This window comes from Bombina bombina, chromosome 2 (assembly GCF_027579735.1).
Source record: "Bombina bombina isolate aBomBom1 chromosome 2, aBomBom1.pri, whole genome shotgun sequence".
Classification (NCBI taxonomy): Eukaryota; Metazoa; Chordata; class Amphibia; order Anura; family Bombinatoridae; genus Bombina; species Bombina bombina.
The window spans coordinates 1,071,582,739-1,071,597,407 of record NC_069500.1 but is presented as its reverse complement, the minus strand read 5'-3'; the positions used below and the strand labels follow the sequence as shown (position 1 = coordinate 1,071,597,407).

The 14,669-nt window shown below is 37.0% G+C and overlaps 1 protein-coding gene across 1 annotated transcript in view; it reads left to right on the top strand.

Moving 5' to 3' along the window:
- INPP4B (inositol polyphosphate-4-phosphatase type II B) overlaps positions 1–14,669 on the top strand; it is a 1,415,612-nt gene that overhangs the window by 1,195,523 nt on the left and 205,420 nt on the right. Inside the window, exon 18 of the mRNA XM_053703700.1 lies at positions 13,192–13,364. Within this exon, the coding sequence (XP_053559675.1) occupies positions 13,192–13,364 (173 nt within the window). The remainder of the gene's footprint in view (positions 1–13,191; positions 13,365–14,669) is intronic.

Below are 14,669 nucleotides of genomic sequence, written 5' to 3'. Positions count from 1 at the left end.
CAACCCCCACACAATGTAAATAACTAATTTAATTACTAAGCACCCTAACCTAACACCCCCAAAATTAACCCCAATTACTACTAAATGACAATTAAGATAAAAAATCCTAACATCAAATTACAAAAAATAAAAAAGTCTAACATTACAGAAAAAATAAACAAAATTATCAAAAATAAAAAATATATACCTAATCCCTATGAAAATAGAAAAGCCCCCCAAAATAAAAACACCCCCTAATTTAAACTACCAATAGTCCTTAAAAGGGCCTTTTGTAGGGCATTGCCCTAAGTTAAACAGCTCTTTTACATTTAAAAATGACTAAATCTCCCCTAACAGTAAAAAAAACCCCACCCACCAAACCTCCCAAAATAAAAAACAACCTAACACTAAAAAAACCTAAACTACTCATTGCCCCTAAAGGGGCATTTGTATGGGCATTGCCCTTAAAAGGGCATTCAGCTCTTTTACTGCCTTTTAAAGGACAATCAGCTTTTTTTCAAGCCCATTAAATCCCTTATCTTAAAAAAAAAAAAAGTAAAAAAGAAATCCCAAAGCTAAGCCCCAAATAGGTACTCACCATTCCTGAAGTCCGGCGGAGAAGGTCTTCTTCCAGGCAGCTCCATCATCTTCTATCTTTATCTGGAACGAAGGCGGCGCGGAGCTGGCTTCCCCAATGCACGGATCCTCAGCAGCGGTCCTCAATGGTGGCAGTCCTCGGCTGCATGGAGGTGCCTCTTCATGCGATCGTCCGTCGCACACTGAAGATTAATTTAAGGTACCCTATATTTATTGGGGTACCTTGCATTTCTATTGGCTGAAATTTTGAAATCAGCCAATAGGATGAGAGCTACTGAAATCTTATTGGCTGATTTGAACTGCCAATAGGATTTCAGTAGCTCTATTCCTATTAGCTGATTTCAAAATTTCAGCCAATAGGAATGCAAAGTACCCCAAATTGATTGGGGTACCTTGCATTCAATCTTCAGTGCACGATGGACATCAGATGGAGAGGAGCCTCCACGCCACCGTTGAGGACCACCACTGAGGATCCACGCATCAGGGAAGACAGTTCCGCACCTCTGTTCTGTGCTGCCTTCGTTCCGGATGAAGATCGAAGATGATGGATCAGCCTGGAAGAAGACCTTCTCCGCCGGACTTCAAGAACAGTGAGTACCTATTTGCGGCTTAGTTTTAGGCTTTTTTATTTTAATTTTTGGGGTGTTTTTTTTTTAGATTAGGGTTTTTGGGTCTTGAAAATGAGCTTATTGCCCTTTTAAGGGCAGTAAAAGAGCTGAATGCCCTTTTAAGGGCAATGCCCATAAAAATGCCCTTTTAGGGGCAATGGGTAGTTTAGTTTTTTTTTAGTGTTAAGTTTTTTTATTTTGGGGGGTTTGGTGGGGGGGTTACTTTCCTTATTAAGTCAAAGCGTGACTTAATAAGGAAGGTGAATGTATTGTGGGGCGAAACGTACGTCGACTGTGCAAGACAGAGCACACCTGTTCAAGCAACTTGTTGGTCGTTCTTGCCAAAGTTTTGCAAGCCTAGCAATACGAAGATACCTTTGCCCAGTGACAACTGGTAACAGACCGGATACGGCTTATTACTAAGAGTTATAGAAGCCACATTTGCTGGTCCTGAAGCTTCACAGAAACAAGCTAAGACATAGCAATGTGTATGCTGACAGGACAGATCGGTATAAGAGGTATCATACGTCTCAAATTATGTTTTCTCTTTTGAGGCTTATAATGGCATGATACAAGTTAAGTTTGCTGGACATTGAAAGTCAGTACGTCAGGATAACCTTTGATGCTTTATATCACTGCATTTGTTTGTCAATCTGCATAGTATTTCCAGTAAGAGGCTCTGCAGCTTAAGTTTGAAGCAGGTTATAAGAGGACGTTCTTACCTCGTCAACCTCTATTTGAGTGATCATACTTGAGAGGTTAACCTGCTATCAATGTTGAATTGTTACAGATTGCCACATAGTTTGTAACATGGCTGGACTATGTGATACAATTTAAAACCTTAAATCCTCTGATCCCTGTAACAATCTTGTTCATATGGGGCCTTACTCATGTTTGCACTATTTTATCTATTGATGTTAGGGGCTGAATGCCCACTGCACTCATTTTGTTAAAACTTAGAAATACTTGCATAGGTTTGGTTTTATTATGTAGTAATGCATCACTAAATTAGCCTACATTAATTATCTGACGTCAATAAATGTCTCTGTATTATAGCATTGTTTTGACTGCCGTTTCTTAATTATATGTGGTGGATTAATTTCTTCCGCTGGTGAACTACTGAGCAATTTTAAGAGTGCTGAAATCTCTAACTCTATATACTGCGGTATAATTATCTTCTCTATGCCCAATAGTTTTTTATATTATAATTACAGGGTCTACACCGCTGTCATAAAGTTTTTAAAAGTAGGCTAAACAGTTTAAACAGTTTTCTTTCTCACATTAGTGATAATTTATCCAATTGTGAATTAGTCTCTCCCTATATTTAACCCACTGTTTTACTCTCTCTCTCTCTCTCTCTCTCTCTCTCTCTCTCTCTCTCTCTCTCTCTCTCTCTCTCTCTCTCTCTATATATATATATATATATATATATATATATATATATACACACACACACATATATATATATATATATATATATATATATATATATATATATATATATATATATATTGTATATACTGTATATATTATAATTAAAAATGAGAGAGAAAAAGTTATATCCCCTACCAGGGTGTGATAACCTGGTAAATAGTGTTCACTAACCTTTATTAAAAGGCAATGGTGCAGACCCTATAAATTAGATCAAACCATATTAAAGAAGAATATAAAAAGGATAGATTATTCCTTCTTAATAAAGAAAAGGAATTCAGCACTATTTTAATTTGAATACCGTTTATATTTTATTAATCAATAAAACAACAAAAAGGGTCTCTTTGTTACACTTTTCGCTTCTCAGACGTTTAGACACGTAAGCATTACTACAATGACTTTGATAGTTCTAATACAGTCCGCTCTAACCTTAAGTGCGGTGGATACCGCGGTTGAACCTACCGGAATTTTTGGGTTCTGTGTTCATCACTCCATGCCCAATATGGCTACTTTCACCACTTAAATTGGACGGTTGTCTTCCTGTCATTAGGTCTATAATCAGCTCACATAAGATTGTTACATTAGGTGTGAGATTTCATGTGCAATATGATATATCCTAAATGTGTTGTATTGTTTCTACATTGTACTGTTATCCTTGTACCCATGGGCAGCGCTGCGGAATCTGTTGGCGCTTTATAAATAAAGAATAATAATAATAATAATATCTTAAGAATATGCATGAATGGGTTTGCGTGTAACTTTTTATGGAAAGTGTAACAAAGAGACCCTTTTTGTTGTTTTATTAATTAATAAAGTATAAACGGTGTTCAAATTAAAAGAGTGCTGAATTCTCTTTCTTTATTAAGAAGGAATAATTTATCCTTCTTATATTCTTCTTTAATATGGTTTGAGATATATATATATATATATATATCACTTTTATATGCACTTTTTTATTTGCTTTACTGTATCGTAACAGTCAATTTTAACTACACATGTGTGTGCATCTCCTAGCCGCAGCAAAATCCGACTGGACAACTTCCTTGTCAGAATTTGCTACCTCTCAGTACGCATGAGGCTAATTTACATAATCTCATTCCACACATTCCTTTTTAACATATGTGGAGTGTGATTACGTAATACAGAGCATGCACAGTCAGAGGTAGCAGATTCTGACAAAGGGGCAGAAAGTTATAGAACACCGGCTAACTGCAGTCACATGTGTTACTTTCTCTGGCTGCCATTTTTTATTTAATCAACACACTGAATTGCTGTGTGACGTGATTAGCGTGTGGGGTTTTTCCTTTATTTTTATGTATGCTTGTTGCAACTTTTAGTTTCTATTATGAACTATGATAGATGCCGCAATGCAGCTTCCTAATAGGTAACTCTGGAGAGAGAACATCCCTGAGAACACACTGCATGGTACATTTCTGTTTGACCACAATTTAGATGTTATACATAGAACTATCAGATTTTAACTCCTTAACAACCAGCGCCGTTAAGAGATCATCTATTTCTGCATGCAGAGACGGGCAGAGTTACCGATGCAGAGAGGGCCAGTGGTGGTCCCGATCGTTGGTGGGTGGGAGGGTAAGGAGGGATGTGGGTGGGCGACTCATCGCTGGAGGGGGGCGGAAGGTGTGTGGGAGGGGCAGGACCACTACGCTACAGAAAAAAAAGCGTAAGAGCGGCAGTTAGTGGGAGGGGGGAGAAGGGGGTATCAGGGAGAGGGCACTCCTGTTGTAAAAAGTGGGGTAGAGGGTGGAAAGGCTATCTGGGAGGGGGTAGGGTAATGAGGGGGGCAGCTACACTTAAGAAATGTTTGGTTTTTTTTTAAATTTAAATAAAAAGAATAAAAAACTGCAGCAAACTGGGTACTGGCAGAGAGCTGCCAGTACCTATGATGGTGACTGATAGGTAAAGGGGGAGGCTTAGAGAGCTGTTTGGAGAGATCACGGAGGTTGGGGGGTTAGGAGGATCCTAACTGCAGAAAATATAAAAAAATGTATTAAAAAAAGCCTATTATTTTAGTACTGGCAATTTTTCTGCCTGTACTTAAGATGGGGGTGACCATTGTGGGGTGGGGGAGGGAAGAAAGGTGTTTGAGAAAGATTAGGGAGGGATCAGGGGTTGGGATGTGTCAGGTGGGAGGGTAATCTATACACCAAAGCTAAAATTAACCCTATAAGCTATCTAATTAACTCGTTCACTGCTGGGCATATTACAAGTGTGGTGCGCAGCAGCATTTAGCGTTACAAAAAAGCAATGCCAAAGCCATATATGTCTGTTTTTTTCTGAACAAAGGGGATCCCAGAGAAGCATTTACAACCATTTGTGCTATGATTGCACAAGCTGTTTGAAAATAATTTCAGTGAGAAACCTAAAATTGTGAAAAAGTTAACGATTTTTTTTATTTGATCGCATTTGGAGGTGAAATGGTGGCATGAAATATACCAAAATGGGCCTAGATCAATACTTTAGGTTGTCTACTAAAAAAAAAATATATAGTTTTGATAGGAGTATATAAAAAAGGCTCTATTTCTGTTTAAATGTAGTGATGGCAAAAATGCTCTAGTCTTTAAGGGGTTAAATGTTGTGATATCAGCCATATCCACCTAGAGGGTTGAGATAGCTATAGCTCAGATGTCATATTATTGCTTACTGTACATAACAAGGGTTTCAGCAACATTCTAGTCTGTAATGAGATAATATTTCACAGACATGCAATATTGCTTCGCCTTCTGCGGGGTACCCAGCCGGGACTGCAATGCATTCCAACTCTTAGCAACTGTTCCGGTTTGCTAATGACTACTGTGGCCCTTGCTTGTTTGTGCAAGTATAACTGTACTATATTTGTTACAGGCAGTGTATCTGTCATTTGTCTCTGCTACCAGGACTCTAACCTTATTGAGGAAGTGTTGGGCAAGATATTTTTATATTATCTTCTAACTATATGTTAAGCTTGTTGAATTAATTTCTAGAAGAACGAGTCGCCTAAATTTAGAGTTCTGTCCATGCTCCAAAAAGTGAGTTGCAACTTTGACAGACCTTACTAATGGGGGGGCAAAGCTATCTCTTCTTTGTCTAGAGGGATCAGAGTCCTTGGAAGACAGCACATCTGTCAGTGCACTTATGTTTAGGTTCTGGTTTCTTGTAGCTATGCTATTGCTTATATGTAGAACATTATCTGCCAGTCCTCTCCTATCCTTTAGGGTGATGCATTAAATCATTTTTTCTCATTGGAGAGACACTCAGATCAAAATTAGATTTTCATGATCTGATGGAGTTGGCAATTTTAAACACATTTCCTATTATCTTCCTTTAACAAAAAATGTGCACAGTATTTTTATATTTTCACTTTTTGAGTCACCAGCTCCTACTGAGCATGTGCAAGAAGTCAGTCTCAAAATATACGTATATGCATTGTGATTGGCTGATGGCTGTCACATGATTAAGGAGGATTGGAAACAGACATAATGTTGAAATTCAGACTATTTGCTATAGCATTGTCTTTTTATCATGATTTTGCTGATTATGCAAATCTACTTTATTTACTGGTCCTCTGATGCAAAAGGAACAGCCTTAGCTGTGCTCGATGGATGGGACCTATGATGCTTTTAAGGTGTATTGTTCTTTTCACTGCTGTGCAATGGTATACATGGTAGTGAGGATGCTACAATATTTGCTAACTCTTGTACCAGTGTTTAATATTTACTTGTGAAAGAGTATTCTATTTTCCATATATTGCTATACACAGTATGCTTTTCTTAATAAAGGATAGTGCAGTATTTTTCATATCTGATGCTACTTTTTTTTGCTACTGGTGTTTATTGCTGTGCAATGATGTACCTTGCTTTGTGTGTAGATACTACAATATTGCCATGTCTTGTATTACTTTATCTTTTCTTGTGTGTGAATACTACTGTTTTCATATCTGGTACTACTGTTATGTCATGCTGGACAATGTTATACTTTTATTTGTGGGAAGTTATTGGCCGTACATTAGTATACCTTACTGCTGACCGGCACTCGAGACAATCTCAGAGTTCAGCTGATTTTCTTCATTACAAATTCATCTTAAACTCCTACTATTCTGCCCTTAATCTCTATAAGCAACATTACTTAACTACTCTTATCTCTAATCTTTCTTCAAACCCAAAACATCTGTTGATTGATTCCCCTTAGCATGTATGCCTAAGAGTCCAGCTGTTTGTAGATCACCTTCTTAAGAGCTGACTACAACAGAGTGACTCTTGGCAGGGCCCTCTATCCATTTGATCCCTATAATTGTTTTGTTGTACTCTGCCTTTGTTTATAGCGCTGCGGAATCTGTTGGCGCTCTACAAATAACCGATAATAATAATAATAATATTCCTTTCTTGTGAGGGGTTACTATAGTATTCCATATCATGTTTTAAGGTAATATTTTGCTGCACATTGGTGTTCTTTTATTTGGCAGAGGATACTTCAGTATTTTTTCTGTTGTATTCTTCTGTTAAGGCTAATCATGCAATTGTAAAACTTTCCTTCTGGGAGTTTTTTTTACGGGATGCTCCATAACTATGGACTACAGTTATTGGGCTGTACTGGTGTAGTGCAGTACTGACTACAGTTGGCAGACTTAAAATTGTGTTCTTTGATATTAAGTTTTCTTAGGACTGGATTGTCTCTGATGAATTGTTCCCATTAGGGGGGAGATCCACAGAACTCTTTCTTTTTCTCATAGATACAAGTTTTTCACCCAAGTTTTTTTTTTGCAGTCTCAATTTTGTACGATTGGTTCATCTCATCTGTGTATACTGCTCAGGTGGTATTATGGAGTTCCTCCTTAGATTTCCTTTTCAAGTTCTCTAATCTGAGATAGTGGTGGTTATGCTGTTGCTTTCTCATTAGTGAAAGCGTAAGCATGTTTCCTCAAAGTTCTGATGAGGTTCTCAAAAAAAAGTTATATATACTGTACAGTATATATATATATATATATATATATATATATATATATATATATATATATATATATATATATATATATATATCTCTTCCTCTTGCTCCTTGTTCTAGAATATCAAAAAAATTAATGGTCTAGCTTCTTTGCTAAATCTGCATGTGGACATGTTTAGTTTTTCAGAAGGTCCAGTATTAGTTGTTCGGTATCCCTGGTACAGGGCACGTTTTTCTTTGTCTCAGGCATCCAAAGAGATGGGAGTCATGGGAGCAGGAATCTGGAGATCATTAGAGTAGTTATTACTGTTCTCATGAGAGTATGAAGGAAGTCTTGGTTGGAAACTATATGTAACAACCAACAAAATCTGTCAATATAGCAAAAGAGCTACCCTAAAAGAAGTAAGTTCCTGAACAATACCTCTAATACAAGTTATATGCAGATTGTTCCTGTTGTCATTCAACCTCATACTCACTGGATATGCAAATCTCCTTCTCAAAAAGTTAAAACTACTTTGTATAGATTTTTTTGCCACCTGCAATCTTCTTTCTATGGACGCAAACTTATTCTAATGGACACATGAATTTTTTAGACATCAATAAAGAATTGGTTTTGCAATATTAAACATTTGATTATCAAATATTGTAATACCACAGGTGGTTTTATACATTTGCTGTTCATGCTTTTCATATGTTTTATGCATTTGCTTTTTATGTGTTTTGTTTTTGAATAAATTTAATTACAATTTTATTTTTTAATATTTAGGGTTTCTTCTGTTCAATAGAATAGAACAATGCACATTATATATATTTACACCTCCATTAGCAGCTTTCATTCAGGGATGGGTATTGGTGGAGCATAATTGCAAGGATGCAGTCTGGTGCATTATCTTATCTTAATATTTAATCATTTTGAGGGGTTTGCCTCGGCAGAGGCTGGTTATTGGAAGAAGAGTTCTTCAGGAATGGGTTCCTAGTGAATAGGTGCCTGCCTTTTTTCCTTCTTTACCACCCATTTTTTTCTTTGTGGACTCCACAGATTGGGTATTAGTTCCCACAAGTAAGGAGTTTTTTGGACTATCACCCCATTGGAAAGAAAACATAATTTATTCTTGCCTGATAAATTCCTTTCTTTCTTGGTGGTGATAGTCCACAAACCCACTCATTTTTGTTCATGGTTGGTGGCAGTTCAAATTTGCACCTCTTACTCTACCATCTTTCTTACTCCTTCTTCCTATCCTTCACTATACATCCTACTGTGTGCTTGTATCAAAAAAGCAAAGAAGACTCACCCGAAATTCAAAACTATTTCAGGATTAGTTTCTCTGTGTACTTTATGGCACTCTTAAGGACTTCACGTCTTGACCAGCCTTGGGAATGGTTGCACCAGCTGAAACGCATTGATCTCACTAATTGCACTCCCTGAGTGTTTCTTTCCAAGTATAGACTGTCATATAGACCGCTCTGTACCATTGCTTTTAATTTGGAATTAAGACTCTCAGGTGGCTATCACATCAGCACTTTCCATCGTTTCTGCAACTTATACTGGCAACTCACATTCGAAACAAAAGGATATACAGACCACCCGGTAATCCGAGACCCTGATTGGCTAAAGAACTGTCACGTGACCTCATACACGCTGACTAAACAGTATGTAATCGCAACATTACACTATGGGCTGTAACAACCGCATTGAAGGTAACCATACAGCACAGGCTGGTCAAGACATGAAGTCCTTAAGAGAGCAATAAAATACACTGAGAAACTAACCCTGAAATAGTTTTGAATTCCGGGTGAGTCTTCTTTGCTTTTTTGATACAAGCACACAGTTGTCAAGTTAAATGCTGATTGTTCCTGTTGTCATTCAAGCTCATACTCACGGAATATGCAAATCTCCTTCTCAATAAGTTAAAACTTCTTTGTTTGCATCGATTTTTTTTTGCCACCTGCAATCTTATTTCTATGGACACAAACTTATTCTGATGGACACATGAATTTTTTATACATAAACAAAGATTTTGTTTTGCAATATTAAACATTTGATTATGAAATATTTTAATACCACCGGTGGTTTTATACATTTGCTGTTCATGCTTTTCATACGTTTTATGCATTTGCTTTTTATGTGTTTTGTTTTTTAATAAATTTAATTACAATTTTATTTTTTAATATTTAGGGTTTCTTCTGTTCAATAGAATAGAACAATGCACATTATATATATTTACACCTCCATTAGCAGCTTTCATTAGCCACCCTATTCTTTTTGGGATGGAAACAATGACCTAGATTTGGAGTTTGGCGGTAGCCGTGAAAACCAGCGTTAGAGGCTCCTAACGCTGGTTTTAGGCTACCGCCGGTATTTGGAGTCACTCAAAATAGGGTCTAACGCTCACTTTTCAGCCGCGACTTTTCCATACCGCAGATCCCCTTACGTCAATTGCGTATCCTATCTTTTCAATGGGATCTTTCTAACTCCGGTATTTAGAGTCGTTTCTGAAGTGAGCGTTAGACATCTAACGACAAAACTCCAGCCGCAGGAAAAAAGTCAGTAGTTAAGAGCTTTCTGGGCTAACGCCGGTTTCTAAAGCTCTTAACTACTGTACTCTAAAGTACACTAACACCCATAAACTACCTATGTACCCCTAAACCGAGGTCCCCCCACATCGCCGACACTTGAATAATTTTTTTTAAACCCTAATCTGCCGACCGCCACCTACGTTATCCTTATGTACCCCTAATCTGCTGCCCCTAACACCGCCGACCCCTATATTATATTTATTAACCCCTAATCTGCCCCCACAACGTCGCCGCCACCTGCCTACAATAATTAACCCCTAATCTGCCAACCGCAAAGCGCCGCCACCTACGTTATACTTATGTACCCCTAATCTGCTGCCCCTAACACCGCCGACCCCTATATTATATTTATTAACCCCTAATCTGCCCCCCTCAACGTCGCCTCCACCTGCCTACACTTATTAACCCCTAATCTGCTGAGCGGGCCTGAGCGCTACTATAATAAAGTTATTAACAACTAATCCGCCTCACTAACCCTATAATAAATAGTATTAACCCCTAATCTGCCCTCCCTAACATCGCCGACACCTAACTTAAATTATTAACCCCTAATCTGCCGACTGGAGCTCACCGCTACTCTAATAAATGTATTAACCCCTAAAGCTAAGTCTAACCCTAACACTAACACCCCCCTAAATTAAATATAATTTACATCTAACGAAATTAATTAACTCTTATTAAATAAATTATTCCTATTTAAAGATAAATACTTACCTGTAAAATAAATCCTAATATAGCTACAATATAAATTATAATTATATTATAGCTATTTTAGGATTAATATTTATTTTACAGGTAACTTTGTATTTATTTTAACCAGGTACAATAGCTATTAAATAGTTAAGAACTATTTAATAGCTAAAATAGTTAAAATAATTACAAAATTACCTGTAAAATAAATCCTAACCTAAGTTACAATTAAACCTAACACTACACTATCAATAAATTAATTAAATAAACTACCTACAATTACCTACAATTAACCTTACACTACACTATCAATAAATTAATTAAATACAATTCCTACAAATAAATACAATTAAATAAACTAGCTCATCATTGGGGCAGAATAATCGATTCTTTTTCTGTATTACAGTTCATTGATCTTGTTCCATGTCTCCTTCTTTGGTTTCAGGGATGGGTATTGGTGGAGCACAATTGCAAGGATGCAGTCTGGTGCATTATCTTATCTTAATATTTAATCATTTTGAGGGGTTTGCCTCGGCAGAGGCTGGTTATTGGAAGGAGAGTTCTTCAGGAAGGGGTTCCTAGTGAATAGGTGCCTGCCTTTTTACCACCCGTTTTTATCTTTGTGTACTCCACAGATTGGGTATTAGATCCCACAATGGATTAAGAGAAGTATGCGCAGAGCTACTAAACCAGACTCCTAAGGACCCTAATAGATCCCCTACAATTAGTTTTGAGCGCTCCTATGCGCATTTATAATATTAGTTCCCACAAGTAAGGAGTTTTTTGGACTATAACCCCCATTAGAAAGAAAACATAATTTATTCTTACCTGATAAATTCCTTTCTTATATAGTCCACAAACCCACCCAATTTTGTTCATGGTTGGCGGCAGTTCAAATTTGCACCTCTTACTCTACCATCTTTCTTTCTCCTCCTTCCTATCCTTGACTATACATCCTACTATATTTAAAGGCTTTGTTGTGAGGTGTCATTGCCTCCTCCTGGTGACCAGGTGATGAAGTAAGGATTTTTGTGGACTTTTTTAGCTTTCTCTCCATTCTTCTCCTTTTTTCCGGCTTTTCTCATTGACGTGGTGTTCAAAATGAAAATATTGTATTGAATTGTTCTTTGCTTGGTCATTTATTGCATATGGATGTATTGGCTTGGATTGTAAAATTGAAAAGAAAATAATTACATTTAAAGTACAATGAAAATGGCACAATTTTATAATTTGTTTTTGTTTTAGAAAATAATAATAACAAAAAATGTTTTCAGAGTTTGGTGCTCCCTGTCATATTTATTCTCTATTCCAGAGAGCTTTATTACATTAGATGGGAGATAGCTCACCCCTTGTTGGGACTTCCAGGCTTAGTCCCCCTTTTTAGAGAATTGAGTCATATGGGTAGATTTAACAAGCAGCGAATGCTGCTTTCTACGTCCAAAGTCTCCGGCAAGCCGATTGGCCCCCGGTGAGCAGGGGACAGCATTGCACAAGCATTTCACTAGACATTTAGCGAATCATATCCGCCCGGCACTTGTTAAATCTAACTCATAGTGTCCTTCAACTCCATGCCAGTAAACTTTAAAGAATCTGGCCCTACATATGGTGTCATTTTTCTGATAATCATTCTACCTTTGTTCAAGGAAGACTTTCAAATGTGTTGTTATTGAATTAATTATTCTCTAAGGGGGGATATTTATTACAGGTCTGGTGGACCTGATCCAACAGTGCAGATCAGGTCCGCCAGACCTCGCTGAATGCGGAGAACAATACTCTCTCCTTATTCAGCATTGTAACAGCAGCTCTTGTGAGCTGCTGGTGCAACGTCGCCACCTGCAGATTCACGGCCAATTGGCCGCCAGCAAGAAGGTGTCAATCAACCTGATCGTACTTGATCAGTTTGAATTTCTGCGATCTCTGTCTGCCTGCTTAGAGCAGGCAAACAGGTTATGGAGCAGCGGTCTTTAGACCGCTGCTTCATAACTGCTGTTTCTAGTGACCCTGTAGGCTCGCCAGAAATACGGGCCCTCAAGCTCCGTCCGGAGCTTGATAAATGGGCCCCTAAGTGTGGAAAAATGTTTTTTTTAGGTAATAAATTAGCTAGTTCATGGTTTTCACCAGTTTTCTAAACATACTTAATGAACAGCTGGTGTTTTTAAAGACTGCCAATATGGCAGAAGGAGAGACTGACTGTAACTAGTTACAACATTTATTGAATTCAACTGGCTGTGTGTTATGTTTGTTTTATGAGTGCCAGTCTGCATAATATTTTTATGTATTCTGAGTTTTCACAGCATGGCCTCATATACTGCTTTCATGTTGTTTCTTACTGTATTCTTTGATTGGTGTCTTTTTTTCTCTCATGTAGATGACTGGCATGAACAGTTATATCCTCTGATAATTACACTGAAGGATTGTGTTGACGAAGTGGTGGATAAGGCAAAGAAATCAATGACTTTTGTTGTTCTGCAAGAGCTGGCGTGTGGTTTGCCGCAGTGTTTGAAACTCACCTTCAGAAGAGATGTGGTTTTTAGCCAAGCAGTAAGCTGTATTTTTTAATTAGTACACAACACGTGGAATATTTTATTCAGTAACTAATATTTTTTTCTGCTGTATATTGATGTACAGTATTTCTAGAATTTATAATATTTTCTGTAAATAATAATAGAAAAAATATACTGTTAATGGGAATTTTTTTTTGTTTTTTTACTTTTTAAAACAACAGGAGGCACAGGTATAATATATGTAAAACATTTGGTTACCATAGTAACCATTTAAAATCTAAATGCACCAATCATATGGGAGAAACTGTGTCACATCTCCTCTCTCGTGTCCTGAATCCCCAGGAATATAAAATATTGAGGAAAATAAGTAAAACTATGTATACCTCTGATTCAGGAAAGGTTTTTAATATATAAAATATGAAATCAAAAACAATAAAAATGGAAAGTGTACAACAGAGAACAGAGACACAGCACTGCCATATAGCCATGCAATAACCTGGGAAGGGGGTAGAGGACAATAGGTCAAAATAAATGATGGTTTTGCTCTTTACCCATACAATTTCTTGCTCTCACATACCATATCCTCTAAATGTCCCCTATACAACTTTTCCAGAGTTGTGAAAACAAAGAGACAGAAAAAAGTTTTCCATTGGCTGTGATTTTTCTTTGATGAAAAAACAATATTTTTGTCAGTAAATGATTCCTTCCTAAAAACAAACATGAGACTGTTATTATTGTTTATTTCTTGCTCTAAATAACCCTGGCCTGTTACTGTATATAGATAGGAGCATGGCTATGTGCTTATGTACAGTCATAGTACTGATATTGTTATTATATCAGGAGACTCTGTACACTTACTATAGTGTGTCCTGCACAACTGCATTATCTATACTGTTGCATAGGGAGCTGATTGTTGGATACCCTTAGTCTTCTTTCTGGGAAGTGAAAAACACTATGGTATGTATCTACATTCCTATAAAATCAGGTACAACAATGCATTCAGATATTATTTTTTAATACATTTATACAATAGAAAAACACCTAGTTTCTCTTAAAATGCAAATATTTATTTTGTCTCTGATGTCATTGAGAGCTAAAAATGTATATCCTTAATATAAAGGAATAGCAATTAAAGGAACATAATACTCATATGCTAAATCACTTGAAACTGATGCAGTATAACTGTAAAAAGCTGACAGGAAAATATCACCTGAGCATCTCTATGTAAAAAAGGAAGATATTTTACCTCACAATCTCCTCAGCTCAGCAGAGTAAGTTCTGTGTAAAAAGTTATAATTCACCTGCTCCCAACTGCAGGTAAAAAAAAAAAAAAAATGAAGAA